Below are 16,916 nucleotides of genomic sequence, written 5' to 3'. Positions count from 1 at the left end.
GGTGATATGCAAGGACTCATTCTTTTGTTATATTTAAAATACAAATATTCAATTTAACGGATTCTTTTACAGATTAATGCTATGCATAAAATGCAGTGCATTTAGGTAAGATGGCATATTTGAAGATTTTTCAGCATACTCCAGACTGAACACATACCATTAATCAAGCAGGAGATAGCTTCACATCATAAATTAAGAGCACAGCATAGCTTGTTTTATTAGTGCAAGAGTATAATTTTGTATATAAGACATTCCCTATTAGCTGCCACCATCTCAGAGAACTGGCTGACAAGAGGAACCCACTTGTTTTAACTACTGCATTTATCTTTTATCTAGACAGCAGCAATAGGTGTCCATTTACAAACCAATTACAGCAGTGTATTAAAATTTATAATACACCCTCTTACCCTAAGATAAAAGATCTCACCATATTTGCCAAGTTCTATGTTGGATTTCAAGGTTCATCTTGGTTTACCTACTTTCTGAAGTGTGCTTGAAATACCAAACTGCTATAGGAAATGAAGATCAGACTGCAGCTGAGTTAGGGTAGTATGCTCTGTTAGATACAGCTATCTCTCTTTTAAAGTTCAGTACCAGCACAGAATTCTACCTAACATGCTTTAGAAATTATCTCCAGAACAAAAGAACTACTTAACTGGCAGCCTGGTATGACGATTACTTTCAGTATATGAGACAGTTTGGTATCTGCATGCCTGTATTTTTTCACTCCCTTGATTTTTTGTGTATAGGGGAAGAAGGATGAAATTCTATACAACAAAGTCTTGTACAAACCTGAGCACAGCACATCCACATTCTAAAATGTCTCACAGATGAGCACCAACAGCATATTTTCAGGTACTGAACTATTCTTATAGTATCTATGCCAAAGTCTTTAGGGAAAAAAAAAAAATCAAACTAAGAAAATAATGTCATTACATACTGATAAAGGACAGTTAAAAGGAACTGAAGAAACAGGCCATTCCCTTGTTTATAACCACTTAAATTTTATTTTACAGTATATTTGTGACATTTTATGTTACTATAACCAAAGATCAGGGTTGTTTACAAATATAATGGCTGCCATTTGATGTAAACGATTAAAAAGTGTCTCTAAATATTAAAATTTTACATCATGATTTTGTTTTATTAAATTGAATTACTCTTTGTGCCATCAGTTATTAGTGGAGATGAACTAATTTAAGCAAAAATAGTTTTCAGAAATTAGATGTAGAAACTGAGAAGCCTGAATAAGATTTCAAAAGACCATTCTCTCATCACTGTAAAAAGGAAGAAAGCAAATTCATTCACTGAAGTTGCAATGAAGAGTCAACCAAGTCCATTTGTATTAAGGCTTCTTTACATATTATTGAATCCCATCATGCCTTTCATATTCCCAGCAGCACCTTGTTGAAATTGTCTCATCATTGACTGCAAACCGGCCATGCCACCTGCAGAAAATAAGTGAGAACATGAATGTGTTAATTAAGTCTGAAGCACAGCTCTCTTGCTTGAGGCATCATTACTGTACACACACTATTCCAGTAATCTACAAAGGCAGAAGCCCAAGACTGTCAAACTAGGTTTAAACAGCTATTGAAAATAAAGAACGGAGTGAGTAATTACAGGAAGGTCTGAAAAACACCAGGCTTTAGGTAGTTTTTAAGATGACTTGTGCATTAAGAACTAGACAAAAGAAAAAAACTTGATGGAATGACTTTTAGCAATCAGTAAGGTTCGGGTATGGGAGTCCTTATATAAAGTTGCTCTTGTCAAATTTAATTACTTGAGGCAAATCTTAGAAGAGAAGGGAAGTCTAGGAAGATTTGTTTTACCACAGACATCCTTCACCATTCCAAATGCTCATTTTGAGAGCTAAATTCAAATGAAAGACTAGATTAAGCACTGCTAAGTGCAAAGTATTTGGACTAAACTTTCTGATTATTGTTAGAAAACCCTAGAAATACTTAATACTAATATATAATGCAGATAGTCTCCCATCCCCTTCCCCACTTCTGTATCTCAAATGCTCCACTATAATTCAGTCAGTCCTCTCTTGAAGCTATAAAAAGTCAGCACATACCCATATGATGAAGAACTCTTGGATCCATCATCTTTGCCATCTGCTGATTCAGTTTGGCCAGCTGAGATGGGTTTACGTTCTTGGACATATCACCCCCTAAATAAAAAGAAAAGAGCAATCATAATAAAGTGGATTAACATATGGTGCTAGAAATCCAAATGTTACCTCCTAACTCTAGATTCAAATCCATGAGTCCATTATTAGAAGTTACTACATCAGCCACTTAAAAGTCCATTTAGGATCAACAGTCCCTGTACTCCACATAAGAGAGTGAAGTGTTAGTACTATACTAGTGATCAAGTCTGCATTGACAGAAATACAGTAGCTTTCCTTGCTAATTTGCACATTGATGTTATGAAGAACAGTGCAGCTCTTACCAGTCACATAAAACAACTTTCAAACATCATGAAAGTAAGCAAGCTACGACTCACTTTCTCCTCTCCCTGATCAGTGTTTTCTCATTTCCTCTGTGTTCACAGATCAAGTGACCTCCCCCTCTAGTTTAATAAATTTTAGTGTGGGTTTTTTGGTGTTGGTTTGGGGTATTTTGGTTGTTTTTGTTTTTTTTTTTACCTTTGAAAAGCCCTTTGATGCCTCCCATCTTTTTCACCATCTGTGCAAACTTAGTGTATTGGGTCAAAAGCTCCTGAACATCTCTAGTAGAAACACCTGAGCCTCTTGCTACTCTTTGGATTCTTCCTGGCTGTTTACTGAAAACTTTGGCACCATCTGTACTGTCAAGTTCTGCAATTACAGTGTAGAAAAGAAAAATCCATTGAGTCACTGACATTAAAAACTGTTACAATCGGTAGCAAACCTGTTCTCATTGTTGAGAATCTTAATTTTGAGCCAGAGAATAAAAACTTAGTTTTAGAAGCAACAATACAAAATTTTACATAAATCATTGAGACTATTCTCTTCATATGTTAATCACCAGAATACAAAAAAAACTGTGTGAGTAAATTATGCTCTTGGGATACTTGGTCTTAAGCCATATTAATGGGTTTAGCAAAAGGGTAATAGCATACTGAAGGACTAGAAACAACACTTTGAATTCCAGAGATCAGGCTATGTCACCAAGAAAATTTGAGGGTGGGTAGGAAAAAGACAGCAATGCCAGATTAAAGATTAACACACCTTATTAACTTGCAAGTATAGCATTAATAATTTAGGAACAGGTACAATACAATAAGTAAAAATACACTGATTTCCAGTATAATGGAAATTATTCAAAATACTCCACCTACTCTACACAAGACAGAAAAGCAACATGTAAAGTATCTCTAAATGTTTAGATTTATTAAGCAGTTTGGAGACACATGTACTCCTTGCTATTCCTAAGAATGTTAAATATTTCTTGTCATTTTCTGTCATTGTACATGCTGCAACAGATCTTTTTGTTTCCAGAAAGATCTCGCTAAATAAGCTTGTTCAACAATCTAGAAAAAAATTGTGGGTGAAAATTGTTTTACCTTGATCATTCATACTGTCCATTATAGTCATGAGTTTCTTTAGCCTTGCCATTGATTCCTGTTCATTGCCTTTACTCATGAAGTCAGTTCCAAAACCAGGGATCATGCCCTTGTTTTAAGAAGAGAAAACAAAAGCTGTGTCAGAATAGGCAAAGCTGAATTTAATTAAGCAGAAAGCAATATAGAGAGCAACTGTTAGTTCAATAGTTACATACTGAAGTAGGCAAATCATTTCACCTTTCTGAAGAACATAGAACACAGATTATAACAGATTATAAACACAGATTAAAAATTTCAATGAAGAGTTTTAAGTTTAAAGAAATTTGTCAAATATCAATGAAAAGCTGATGAAATTATTTTGGGGATAACTAACCAAGATCTGACTGAATGGTCCCATTTTCATGATGTTTTGGAATTGTTCATACATATCTCTTAATGTAAATTGACCTAAAGCACAACAACAAAAGAAAAGTTAGCAGAAGTCACACTAGCATTTTGTTCTTACTCTCCCTTCTCAATTATTCTTTGTATTCATAAGGTAAATACTATGCTACATAGATAAGTAGAGAAATCTCTTCACTAACTGATATGGCTAAACAGTTTCAGATGGCACATGCTGAACCATTAAGCTAGTTATTCTGCAGTTGTAGTCTGACAGACTTAAAAACACAATTTACTTGGCTGCTATATTTACTAGAGAAAGAATAACCATTCTTCTCATTCTTCTCCTTTTCATTGTGCACATGAACAAGCTGTTTGTGTCTACACACAGCACAAATTAACTCAGTGGTCTCTGTTGCAGAGAACCTGCCACGGTCGGGTCACTGTAATGCATCTGCTATTCAGGCCTTGGGAATAACTTACCATGTTTTAGCTTTTCTATGAGTGCTTCGTTATCATCCAACTTTAACTCATTTACTTTATCTATCAATCCTTCAATATCACCCATACCTGGATAAAGAAAACAGATCTGAAATTAGCATTAAAAAGAATACATTTTGACTTTCCGTTATCCAATTCTAAGTGTCTTTTAAGTACAGTTGTACATAGGACATACCAAGCAGCTTGCTGATGAAAGGCTGTGTTTTAAAGGGTTCAAAGTCATCTATGTGCTCGCCAGTTCCAATAAAAATAATAGGACTCTTTGTGGCAGCAACTCTGCAATAAAATATATTTTATGAAATAGCCCGTCAAATACCATCCATCTTTTGTACTACATTCAACTAGGCAACATCAACACTTTGCATTCTGTCTGAAGAATCTGCCTTATTCCTCAAACTATTAATGAAAAAACACCCAACATTTGGATGTTTAGCTCAGAGTAGTTAAAAAGATTTTTCTCTCATTAGTACTTTATAAAATACAAATTCTGTTTGGAAAAAATCATCAACAGAAATAGAAGTTGCTAATTTTCATTGTCGAGTTTAAGAAATTTGAGAGGAAAGAAAGAAAAATAAATCAGCTCCAGTTTATCCTAATACTGGGATATTACTGATACATACACTGATACTAATGATAATACTGTCAGATGACAGACATTGATTACAATTTCTTCAAGGTACCTCATAACAAAAGACAATCTCATTTTCAACACAGGAAAAAGCTCAGATAAAAGAAAACTCAATCTTTCCACCACACTGGCACTAGCTTTTAGATAAAACTCAAGTTTCCAATCCACAGACAGTACAGAGCAAACACAGCACACTTAAGGCACACAAGCACATGAATACTTGAACAAAAGCAAAATGAAAATACCAAAAGCTTTAGTCTTCCAACATTATGCTATAAATAAAGCAAAATATGTATGGCAGTTTAGGAACTCTTAACAACTTTTCACCAAGTTTCTGGACACTGCCAGTCCAGAAGTTTGATTTGCATTATAGTTTTAAGGTCACTAGATATGATGACATACAGTTTTTCCCCTCTTGGAAAAAAATTCGAGATGCAAAACTCTTCTTGTAAGTCGTATCTATTGAGCCCAAATTTATCTTTCTGCAAAAATGCCAAATACACAATATGCAATGAATATTGCTCGATGCTGATTTCAGAAAACAAAAGTCTGACCTGTAACAATACAAGGTACTGTACTGAAAATACATCATATCATTGGATTCTGATGTTAAATATCAACAGGTGATCCTATCCACCAGAAGAAGGATAAGAATCTATGTGTGACTGACTCAGATTCTGTGCAGTGTGACAGTGACACTTCCACAGGACAGGTTTGTGTGAGACACTAACGCATTCACGGCTGGCTGTGCATGGCCACATGTTGGACACTATTAAAGCACAGTACTTACGCACTAAGAGCTCCACCTCCTTTGGCATGTCCATCAAGCTTAGTAACAATAACAGAAGCTACATCTACTTTGTCTTTGAAAGCTTTAGCTTGAGCTTCACAAGCTTGGCCAATGGAAGCATCCATCACATAAACAATGTTATCCGGTTGCTAGGAGAAATCAGATGCACAAAACAGTAATTTCCTGCTTTACTAAACAATGTTCACACATAATTATTATTATTCTTATGTAGGTTCAGCAGCAGAACTTACTGCAATAACAGTATATAAGAGCTGTATGCTAGAGTTTAAAACAGGAGTTTAGAGTTTAAAACAGTTTAAAACTGTTTTATGAACATTATTATCTAAGGACCATTTAAAAAATTCTGATGCTATAAGCCTATATGATTTATCTACAACACAAAACATTACAATTTAACAGGTTTGTGCTTATTAGTTATGACTCAGGTTATTTTAGCCAGTATATTGAGCCAATAAGATAATTAGTATCTACAGGCAATTAATAGCTAGCATCTTCCATTCGGTTTTACATTCAGATATTTAAGACATCCATTCCTCTAAAAGTGAGTTAGCCATTAGCAGGAACTGTGTGGGAAGTGTCATATTGTCATGCAAGGCCAGAGAACCAAGCAAATAGCCAGACTTTTTAAACCCACAAAAACAACAGCTTCATTTACATATCAAAACTGTTGAAAGTTATCCAATCATCTTCTCTGTTTCAGTGCAATTATTTGTGACAATCACAGAAAGTTTTGTATTCATAGTTAAAGAAAACCAGACCAGACTGGTTCTTTTATCTAGTTTTTCAATGCAAAGATCCTGAAAAGGAAAAGCAGGAATGGCAGTCTGGTTATATGCAAGCATCCTTGAACAGAAGAATTAAAACTGTCACAAAACTAACAAGCACTGATTATTCAGTGCTTTGCTTATTCTTATCTGTTTGTCATTTCTAATATAGTCTAGGAGTTAAAGCAAAATGCACACAGAACATTAGGATAAAGATGAATCAACTATCATCAAATGACAATGCCAAGTTACTGCATTTCTCAAAGCTACTCACTATGGCATTAGCAACTTGTAACATCTCTTCAAACAAAGAGTCTTCTTGTTTGTGACGTCCACTTGTATCAACAATGATTATTTCAAAGTTTTCATTCTTAAATTTCTCAACACCTTCTGAGGCAATTATTACAGGATCCATTTCTGTATAGCTGATCAAAAAGAGAAACAAAGAGACTCAGAATTTCATCACTTGACTATAAATTTGTTAACTATACATCTATCTGGATTTCAAGAGGGAATTCCTTTTATGCAAAGCAAAAATTGGTCAAAAATATGTCTTCCTAAGCCATTTACCCTTACTGCTCTATGGATGCTAAATCTGAACCAGAGTGCCTGTAGCTATTACAGGCCACAGAGCTCAGTCCTGCCTGAGAGCTAGCCTGGGAAATTCATGGGAGGATTTAAAAACAATCCTCAAAGACAGAAAACAGCCCTTGCAGGTGTTGTTTGTCTGTCTCTTGTCTTCGTTGCAGGAGAAAGTCAGGAGGTGGTGTACACCACTGGCCAATAATGGTGATGTAGCAGTTTACTAACCAATAAGAGTTTCCTTTCTGTACTTTCCACGAACTAGTCTATAAAACAAGTCTAAAGTAATAAACTAAGGAATTCTCCTGTTCTGATTCCTTGAGAGTCTGTGTCGTCTTCTACCCAGCCGTTCCTAATTAGAGTGACACTCCTCAGTGAACTGAAGCACAAAGACTGAAGTCTGTCTCACGTGCTGGAAGCTGCAGTAAGTTCTTTAAGACCCTCCCTCAAATAAGATTTAGCTGAGCATCCAGACAGTTCACCTCCAGTGAAGCTTAGGGGAAAGTTATTTACTGCTTTATAAAAAACATTTCAGGTCCACCTCTGTCTCTATTTGATAATAAAAATTAAGTATCCAAAAATAATATCCTCTGATCTGTGAGATAATTCCCAAAAATCTGGCCATGTCTGGTCAAAGTTTGTGAACTGTTATACATCACATAAGCACTATAGGAAATTATTCCTGGACACCTCATCTCTTTGTACACTATCCTACCTGCTGCTCCAGGCAGTATGCTGAACTGAGCAGAATTTTCATCTGATCAGAACAATTATTACTCAGAATATATTACTAAAATGAAAGCAATTAGGCAATGCTAGATGAGGTTTAGTGCAAAATTTTCAATATGTGACAATACATAATTGGAGTTGAATTGTTCTCCACAGTGATTCGAAAGATGCTTACCTCCCATAAAAGGGAATTCTTGCTTTTGTGGCATTCTGCTTTAACTGGTCAAAAGCACCTGTAAGACAGGTATAGTCAAGGGACTATTTAAGAAAATCTTCAAATATTATAGAGAACTACATCATTAAAGTTTGTGTTACCTGCTCTGTATGTGTCTGCACATATTAAACAAGTCTTCCAGCCTTTCCTCTGATAGAAGTATGCTAACTGTGAAATGAAACCCAAAACAAGTAGTTACACCAAAGTCCCATTGACGTGACATCTTAACAGCATGAAGTCACACACAGAGGACACAAACTCAAACCAGTCTTTCCATAACGGAGGCCACAGAGCAAGACTGTTTATTGTTAGCATGGCCATTATTTGGAAAAGCATGTTTTAAATAATTATTAATGGCAAGGTGAAAACACCTGCTTGATTCTGCTTCTGATTTTAATTTCTTGAAATTGTAATTTCTAAGAATGACTACAAATAAGTTCCCATTTTACTAACTCCTGTGTTCTTCTTAGTGTTAATACTGCAGATTGGACTAGCATGTAGAAACTACCCAAAACAATACTTCAATATTAAGTACCATAATGGCCACAACTTGTACATGTCAATATTTCTTCCAGAGGACCAAAGACATTTCCATTGAAAGGACATGTTTTAAAGCAGTAGATAGAATCCTTAACCTTCCTACAACACTCAGCTTCATGAGTGCTATGTGTATTCACCAAACACTGACCAAAGACAAATGTTCAAAATAAAGTTCACCTACATAAGCACTAAGAAGGTCTTCTGAAATCAGAGCAGGCCATACTGAATATTTCACTGTGTGTGAATCTCAAATGGAGATGACAAAAAACAACAAAGATGTGTCTTTTTTCCACAGGATAATTTCTCCTCACAACTTGGAATGTATCAAGCCCTGTCTGGGGGTGAATGATGATTGAGTCAAGAGCTTATGGTTTAAGATAAAAGGGCAGATTAGTGAGGGTGATGCTGTTGTGGGTGTTTGTTACAGGCCACCATCAGAAGGAGCAAGTGGATGAGTCCTTCCACAGGCAGCTTGAAGCAGCCTGAAAGCCAAAGGCCCTGGTTCTTGTGGGGGACTTTGACTACCCTGACATCTGCTGGAGAAGCAACACAGTGAAGCACAAACAGTCCAGGATGTTCCTGGGAAACGGAAAGCAGAGATTACAACTTCCTGTCATGGGTAATGGATGATCCCACAAGGAATGGTGTACAGTCTGACCTTACACTAACTAACAGGGAAGGCCTTGTGGCAGATGTGAAGATATGTTGATTCAGAGCATTCTTTTTTTAGCCTTAAAAAAATAACAAATGCAAATTTCCTCAATGAACCTGGCACTGGAAGAGGTTTCACATCACCAGCTTATACCTAACTGAGTACAGTTCAATCTTTGTACTATCTAGTACAAAGGCCAAATTCCACTGCTTTTTCTAAATAAGTAACGGAATGAGCATCCATTCTTAGTGTTAGTCTTAAACCTAGAAAGTAAACTGCAATGTTGTGGTTTAACTCCACTAAGTACAGGGACAAACAGAAAGACTCTCTTACAGGATATTGTTTCATCAAGAGTTCAGCTTAAAAATTTTTGAAAGAAGTTCTACAAGCCATAAATTACCCCAAAAGAATATTACTTTCAACATTCATCTCATCTCAGAAACCCTTCTGCAAATGTATCTCTACATGGTAGTGAGTTAGAACTTTCCTATTAACAAAACCAGCACACATCACAAGCCAATCCTACCTAAGGAGCCCAACGACCACCAGCTCCCCCAAGCAAATGAAAACCTACAAACAAACCAAAAACCATGCAAAAAGATCCAGTGCATGTTACCTTTGAACAAGTTGTTGTTTTACCACTTCCTTGCAAACCAACAAACATTATAATATTCTGTTTTCCTTTGGTAGGTGTCCATGCCTTGACTCCAGGATCTACAAGCTAAAGAACAAAGAGTAACATAGGTAGCAGAACCAAAAAAGTTGGTGTCACAGTCATGCTAGGTGCCTGGTATCATATTCAAAGCAGAAAAACAGTTTTTGCACACTGTCATCTTTGATTTGGCTTAGATTTTTGCTAATTTACAGTGAACAACAACAGCCCTTGCAAGATATCTATAGTATATAACGTTCTGCATAATAATTCTGCAACAAACAGTGTTAGTTTCTTTCTAACACCAAGCACAGTCAGGATGACCTTTATATATGGCACAAGGATAACAACCAACACAGAAAGGTGACCTCCACCCCTCTTGTCACTGCTTGGGATGGGCTTCCAGTGAGAATCCTACAGCACAGAAGGCTTTTTAGGGTTGCTGCCTAACTTGTGAAATGAGTAGAAAATACATACATTCCTGAGAGGTATCATATGTCTGGACACAGACTACAGAAGAATGACTACACTGTTAACTGGAAAGAGGGCAGACTACAGATGCCCAAGTCCTGATTTGACTAAGCAGTCACATTTATGAGAAATGTTGCACTGAGCTGCTGGGCTGTTACTTACCACTTTTCCAAAGGCTTTTAAGTAGTCTGAACATTAGGGTAGCTAAGGTGTGTTCCGGGACAACCAAAGACAGTCTAGAAGCTAGCAGTACTTTACTCTTGTCTTTACATTTCAGTTGAAGAATAAGAACAATTGAACTTAAAAATTAAACTGAAGATAGTTTGAGAAATGCCCAGGATGTAGTTTCAATGAGAATACTACTGTTTGCAACAGTAAGAAGCCTCACATCAGAAAGTATAACTGCAGGTACCACATAACCACCTAAAAGCTTACCTCAGTACTGCTCTACTTCCAAGCCCAGACTGTACAAGGAAAATGATGCACTGCAGAATTTTGAAGTCCTACCTTAACAAGCTCTTTAAAGACTGCATGCTGGATCATTTTTCTTTTGTTAAGGCCAGATGCCATTTCTTCAAGATCAATTGCAGACCTGAGTTTAAGAAAAACATGAAACACTAGCATAACTTAAAGCATCACTTGAACCTAGTAATAAAGTTTTTGCAACTGCAACAGCACCCTGATTTGTTCTGAGTTTTCATATAGGATTTACTTAAGAAGCGACATGCACTGGAGACATTCTTATGCAGATGACAAAAACAGGTTTCTAAAATGCATCTTTCAGACTTGCATTTACTTAAATTACATCTGAAAATAGGCAAGGTAACAGTGCTAGTCACATACACAGATCTATTTATAGCCAGCACAGAACATGTGAAGATGATGTGTCCATGAAGTAATTAAGAACTTGTTTATCAGACGACCCAACGGATGACAGCAACAGATTTTTGAAACAAGTCTGTAACAGCAATAAATGGCTAAATTTGACCAAAGACTCTTTTGATGGAATTGGCTAAACATTTAGTTCAAACAGTTGTTTTCCTGCTAAAAGTGAACTGGGTGTGTCTAAAAATACCCCAACGTATTAAGTTATAAATTAGTTATTCCTTTTCAACTTCAAATTACAACTTTTACAAATAAGTTAAATGCATTTTGATTATTTCACTTACTTGACATTTTCTCTAAGTTGCTTCACAAGTTTGATATTAACATCAGCTTCCAGTAATGCTGTACATACTTCTTTTAACATAGCATTTAAAACCTTTGGAGTATAAAAGAAAAATCAGAAAAAAATTCTGTTACAATACACAGAGAGTAACTAGGCCACTATTAGGTCAAAATAAGAATGTGGAAGTCATTTATGATATAACCATGGCTTTCACAAATTAAATGCATGTAATCCTATCATTACATCAACTGTCACAAAAAAAACCATGTGCATTTGTTCCTACATAAATACAATTTAAAAGGGAAGGGTTTTCAATTGTAACAACTGCACACTACATAACACTAGCACAAAAGACTTCCTACTGCATTATGGCCAACAGCTCATATGGCAGCAAGACTTCCTGAACTCCCCTCTGGGTATTCCTTAGAGAGTACACCAAAAAAATCTCAGATCACACTACCATTTCTGTAAGTAACAGTAATCCTTAGCTAAAAATGGACACCCTACTACCTACATTTTCAGAAATTTGACTGCTGCTCTCATTGTATGCCTTATAGGCAAGCAGGTGCCTCAGCTAGAAACCCTGCTTATTTTGACTTTTCAAACTCTTGAACAGAAAGATTTTTCGGAAAGTAACACCTGCATTAATGCCCTCATTTTCACATCTTGAGGTCTTGCAGGGTGAAAGTTTCCATTGCTAAAAAACTTTAATTGGGTTGTATTTGATTCAGTTAAGGATTTTTTGTCTCCCAGAAGATATACTAAAACATTTTCTCTATGTGTAAGTTCTAACCCTACAGTCTCAACGAGCCTATTTTTTTAGTTACTTTAAGACATCCATCTTTCCACCTGAAAAGAGTTTCTAGCACTCTGTGTACTCAGAGACACTTTGAAACCATCACATTAGTTAGTTTTCCATCTTATATTGAACTCCTATGATAGAACACATCAAGTTCGAATTTCAAACTCTTCATTAGAGTTAATTAGAGAAAATACAGACCATACTAAGCCAAGCAAACTTCCAGAACCACACAATGGCTTGAATCTAAAGGCAGCAAATGCAACACATTCCTCACATTTCAGACAGCAAAGCTTACATTTGTTCTCCCACATTTCAGCTTCTAGCAGCCTAGCACACATCTCCATAGTCTGTCTGTGCACACACAAGGAAACCAGAGCAGACACCTACCTTCCATCCAAATTTAGGTACACACTGCCTCCAAAGAACAGACATCTCCCTAAGTACAGTCACCAGGCTCAAGGACCCTTTGACCATGGGACCCACTATGTTTGAGGCAATGACCCATGTATAAATCTAGTTTTAAGTTCTGGCAGTACTGTTAGAGTTCTACTTCTTGCAGAACTTATATTTGTAGAAAAAAAAGTCTCAGGAGGCCACTTCAAGCTTCTCATCAGCCTTTGAGAATTTTTTCTCAGAGCTCTTCCAGTGTTAGTGACATCACATTTGTACACTACATACCTCTTCATTGATAATCGTGGCATTGCTCAGTGAGCGCAATGCTGAAGTTATTTTTCTTCCAAGATCTGCCAGAACCATTTTGGCGGCTTCAAGTACAACTCAGACAGATCTGGAAAAGAAATTTAAAAATAAAATTTTAAACTAGTTGAAGCTATGCCTTTACAAATTAATTATTCAAGTAACTTTTGGGTAAGAATCCTGCTTTGCATTCCAGAAAGTGCACAAGTTTTACTTTTTAAAGTTATTTTTAGGAAATATTGGCCTGAAGCTAATTTTAGGCAATCCTGATGGCCTACTTAAAAAAAGAGATACCACACTTCACTTAGGAAGGATTTCACTGTGTAAAATAAACGTGCATTGAATTCACCATGTTAAAAAAAAAAAAACAAAAACAAAACAGTCCAGATAGACTTCCAGAAAGAATGTCAACTTCTTTCTATCCTCTTATCAGCAATATGCTACAGGACAGAATAAAATCAAGCAGAATAGCTGAGAAACTCTGCATCCTGCAAAGACAGTATGACCAGAAGCAAAATATTTTGCTAGCAAAATTCAACGTTATTTATCAGTTGCATTTCATCCAGCTTTCACTAAATCAAACTGAATTTCACATTTCAGTAACCCTACAAATATACTTGCATTTTAATAAACAAAATTCATATTATAATTTTTAATGGCTGTATTGGTAAAACAGAGTATTTTTGTTCACTAGAAACAGAAGTATCATATATAAGCCTAAACATACCATAACTTACACTTAGGAAGACACAAAAATTTAATTTCTGAAAGATGCACATTCTAGTCAACATGCTAAACCATGACCTAATACCCCTACATTAGGTATTCAGGAGAACACATGGTAGAATCAGCAATCTAAAATTCTGAATAAGGGCAAAACAAAACTTGTCTGAAAAACAAAAATTTGCAACACCACAGCTACTGCTGAAACGGAGCACTTCAAACACTTCTTTTTTATCTTCTGCTTTAAGTGTTGCTTTCTTGCACTCAGCTGAAACTACTTCCTTGCTGATAGCCCAAATCAGAATCTCACATTTGATCTCCTACTTTCAGAACTGAAAGCCAAATTATCAATAATGGGAGCCTCTGTAATCAAAACAGATGAGAGTTTCAACGATTTTTGGGACTTCCCCCTGCCTCAAATGAGAAGAAAATAGAAGAAAGCCGGTCCGTTTATTGAAATGCACCAGTAGCTACATTCTGATCTTATTTAAGAGAGAGGGCTCTAACATGGCTAACAAAGCAGCACACTGTATACACACGTTGAGATTTATCAGCTGCACAAACCCCAAAAAGCACCCTTTAAAATGTGTTTATAAATAATAAAAGATACTCTCCAAAAAAGCTAAAACAAGGCACCCGTGTAAGCCAACCTCAAGATTGCTTTGTCTAATTGAGAGTTACTATTGTTACCAACTTGGTAGGTTAAACCAGCACCAAAACTCCCAAAATAACTGCCAGTCTAACCTACCTTCACCTGATACTGTGGTCGCAATGCAGAACAAAGTCTCCAAGAGCTTCAGAAGATGTAGGATAAATAAATCCTGTGTAATTACAGGAGCTGGGTATGGCAAATTACACAAATAAATATATTTCAGATTTAATGTGCATTGAATGTACAAGCAGCGATATCCATTACAATGCCATCTCAAGATTGACTAAAAAAATCAGTCTATGTTTCCTAAGGAACTCCGCCAGTAGAGTACTTGCAAACCAGTATACTAATGGAAATTGATTTCCATCTTCTTACATTGCTGGAAGGGGACTTCTACATGTTACCAAAGTAGTAAAGCTCCACGGCTTCCTTAAAAGGATGCAAGCCACATTATTGCAGAATAATTCTAAAAAGGCATTACCATCAATAGGCTCTACCAAACAGTCTCAGCAATACAGATGTTCAAAATGTTTTCCAGGTAATTTTCTGTGATAATCACAGCATGTAAGAAAAAACAAAACCCGAAACTTTAAAAAATAGCACTGCAACTCATAAGCTTTGAGCTGCTAAAATGGCAACCAGTGACAAAACTTAACTATAACATCTGGATATATCAGCTAAGAAATTTGATATGATGACCAATATCCAGAAATCATGAGAATACTCAGTATTTAAAATCAATTTCCAGAGTTCTACAGATCTCCAAATACAGAAGGTTAATTATGTCCTAAATGAATAATAAGTGAATGTTTCCTCTGCAGAATTCCAAAAGCTTCTTCCAACAGCCTTACAACAGGAATAACTCAAATCCTTTGCTAAGGAGATGATTTTAGCATTTTCATATAAATGAATGCTCTCACTAGCACATTAAGAAATCATAAGCCATCAGAATTTCTAAGGGCTGCCAAGTACAGAAATTAGTAGAACTTGTGACACAGTCCATCCAAGTCGAGAGCCCCACTCCAGACAAAAAGACACGTAAGATGTTTTAGCAGGTAGCCAGCTTGGGCTGGCAGATAGCCAGAAGGGCATTAGCAGTAACTGCACTGCAGAACGTGTATGTGCTGAGCAGCTGTAGTTCTGGAGAGTTTAGCTTGAACGCAGCACCCCACAGACACACTGAGCAGGGCTAAACCCGGCTGGGCCCCAGGACACAGCCAGGCTGCCCCGAGCAGGCCTCGGGCCGAGCAAGGCCACGAGCTCTGCGCAGTCCGAGTCCTCCAGCAGCAGCAGCAGCCTGCACACCTCCACATTGAGCTCCCAGGCCATCGTGCCGCTGCAGTCCCAAGAGCTTTGTGCTTCAGCCATCAACAGGAATTCCAGCAGTAAAGCGGCAGCAGAAATAGTGGATGTCTTACCATGGCATAGCGTGCCAGCAGTGAAGCAACGCTGAAGAGACAGACTGCCCACCCACCCAGCACAAACCCCCAACCAAAGCCGTCTAGCTCAACTAGCAATACTCTAATGTACAGGATTTCGAAAAAAATACACGCTTAACCGCTAACAACAGTTTAAACAGCTGCTTTAAAAGATATCAGCCGTTTAAAAAGATAGCAAGTAAAAGAAACACTTAAAAACTATACAACAAACTTGGACTACATGTTCAAATACATAGATTAAGACCAACTGCAAGTCTAACACTGTAACAGAGAAGCGGCTGTTTCACAGATAGGAATGCCTTGAGCTACTGCAGCTACGCTGAACCTCAACTTACGAGTTCCCACCTTCTAAAATTACCCTGACGACGGGAAGGCGCTCCCAAGGCAGCAGCAGGGAACAGTTGTCTCACTTATGGCCCAATGCCCTCGTTTTCAGGGGAAAAACGGGGAAGGGTAAATGTGCCCGGCCGCTGCTTCCTCTTCCCCAGGCACCAAGGGATGGCCACAGACGGCGGGCGGACACCGGCTGGGCGAATCCCGTCCCGGTGCTGTGCACAGCGGCGGCTGAGTACGGGAGGCCCAGAACTGCTCCGCGGAGCTCCGGCGGACTGAGGGCCCTGTCCGGCCCGGGCTGCCGCAGGACAGACTGCCGCCTATCTCAGGGATCGACAGGCACCGGTGCCTCCTCCTTCCCTGCCGGGACTGGGCCAGGGGGCCTCCGCGTCACAAGAAACCGGCGCGGGTCGCGGTCCCGCTAACGGAGCGGCTGCGGCGGCAGCACAAGCACTCACCGGGAAGGCGGCGCGGGGCCCGCGGGCGGAGCCGTTCCCAGCCCTGCCCAGCCCGCCGGGGCAAGGCTGCCCAGCGAGACTCCGCTGGAAGCGCGAGGAGTCGCGGCCGCCGCAGACCAGGGAAACGTCAGCACTGGCCGTCGCCCCACAGGCCCCCTCTGGCTTCCG

General features: G+C 38.0%; 1 protein-coding gene across 2 annotated transcripts; it reads right to left on the bottom strand.

Annotated features, from left to right (window-relative positions):
- Window positions 1-984: 984 nt before the first annotated feature.
- Window positions 985-16,895, bottom strand: SRP54 (signal recognition particle 54). 2 transcript variants are annotated; one of them, XM_005520295.3, is made up of 16 exons: window positions 16,749-16,895; window positions 13,126-13,234; window positions 11,647-11,738; window positions 10,985-11,069; window positions 9,971-10,075; window positions 8,264-8,330; window positions 8,124-8,181; window positions 6,912-7,062; window positions 5,853-6,001; window positions 4,610-4,710; window positions 4,417-4,503; window positions 3,926-3,999; window positions 3,553-3,661; window positions 2,654-2,824; window positions 2,081-2,176; window positions 985-1,448 (listed from the first exon to the last, which is right to left on the bottom strand). In XM_005520295.3, exons 2-16 carry the CDS (start codon window positions 13,201-13,203, stop codon window positions 1,357-1,359), a joined length of 1,515 nt encoding a protein of 504 aa, XP_005520352.1. In that variant the 5' UTR covers window positions 13,204-13,234; window positions 16,749-16,895; the 3' UTR covers window positions 985-1,356. The 2 variants fall into 2 exon arrangements, with proteins under 2 accessions (XP_005520352.1, XP_014105418.1); XM_014249943.2 differs by lacking the exon at window positions 16,749-16,895 and adding an exon at window positions 16,303-16,443.
- Between the last annotated feature and the right edge of the window lie 21 nt (window positions 16,896-16,916).

The sequence above is a fragment of the Pseudopodoces humilis genome, chromosome 7 (assembly GCF_049639895.1).
Source record: "Pseudopodoces humilis isolate 2021_Gansu_Grassland_sample_001 chromosome 7, ASM4963989v1, whole genome shotgun sequence".
NCBI lineage: Eukaryota > Metazoa > Chordata > Aves > Passeriformes > Paridae > Pseudopodoces > Pseudopodoces humilis.
Note: the sequence above shows the minus strand (reverse complement) of the source record. Positions and strands in the feature narration are given on the sequence as shown.

What these genes read in the sequence shown, in the direction of transcription:
- SRP54 (XM_005520295.3), bottom strand. Translation starts at nt 13,203, where the DNA reads ATGGTTCTGGCAGATCTTGGAAGAAAAATAACTTCAGCATTGCGCTCA. An exon ending in AGAATTCCCTTTTATGGGAG is followed by an intron (nt 7,063 to 8,123) that starts GTAAGCATCTTT and finishes CTTTTTGATCAG; the next exon opens with CTATACAGAAATGGATCCTG. An exon ending in CATCAAAGGGCTTTTCAAAG is followed by an intron (nt 2,177 to 2,653) that starts GTAAAAAAAAAA and finishes CTTTTTATTTAG; the next exon opens with GGGGTGATATGTCCAAGAAC.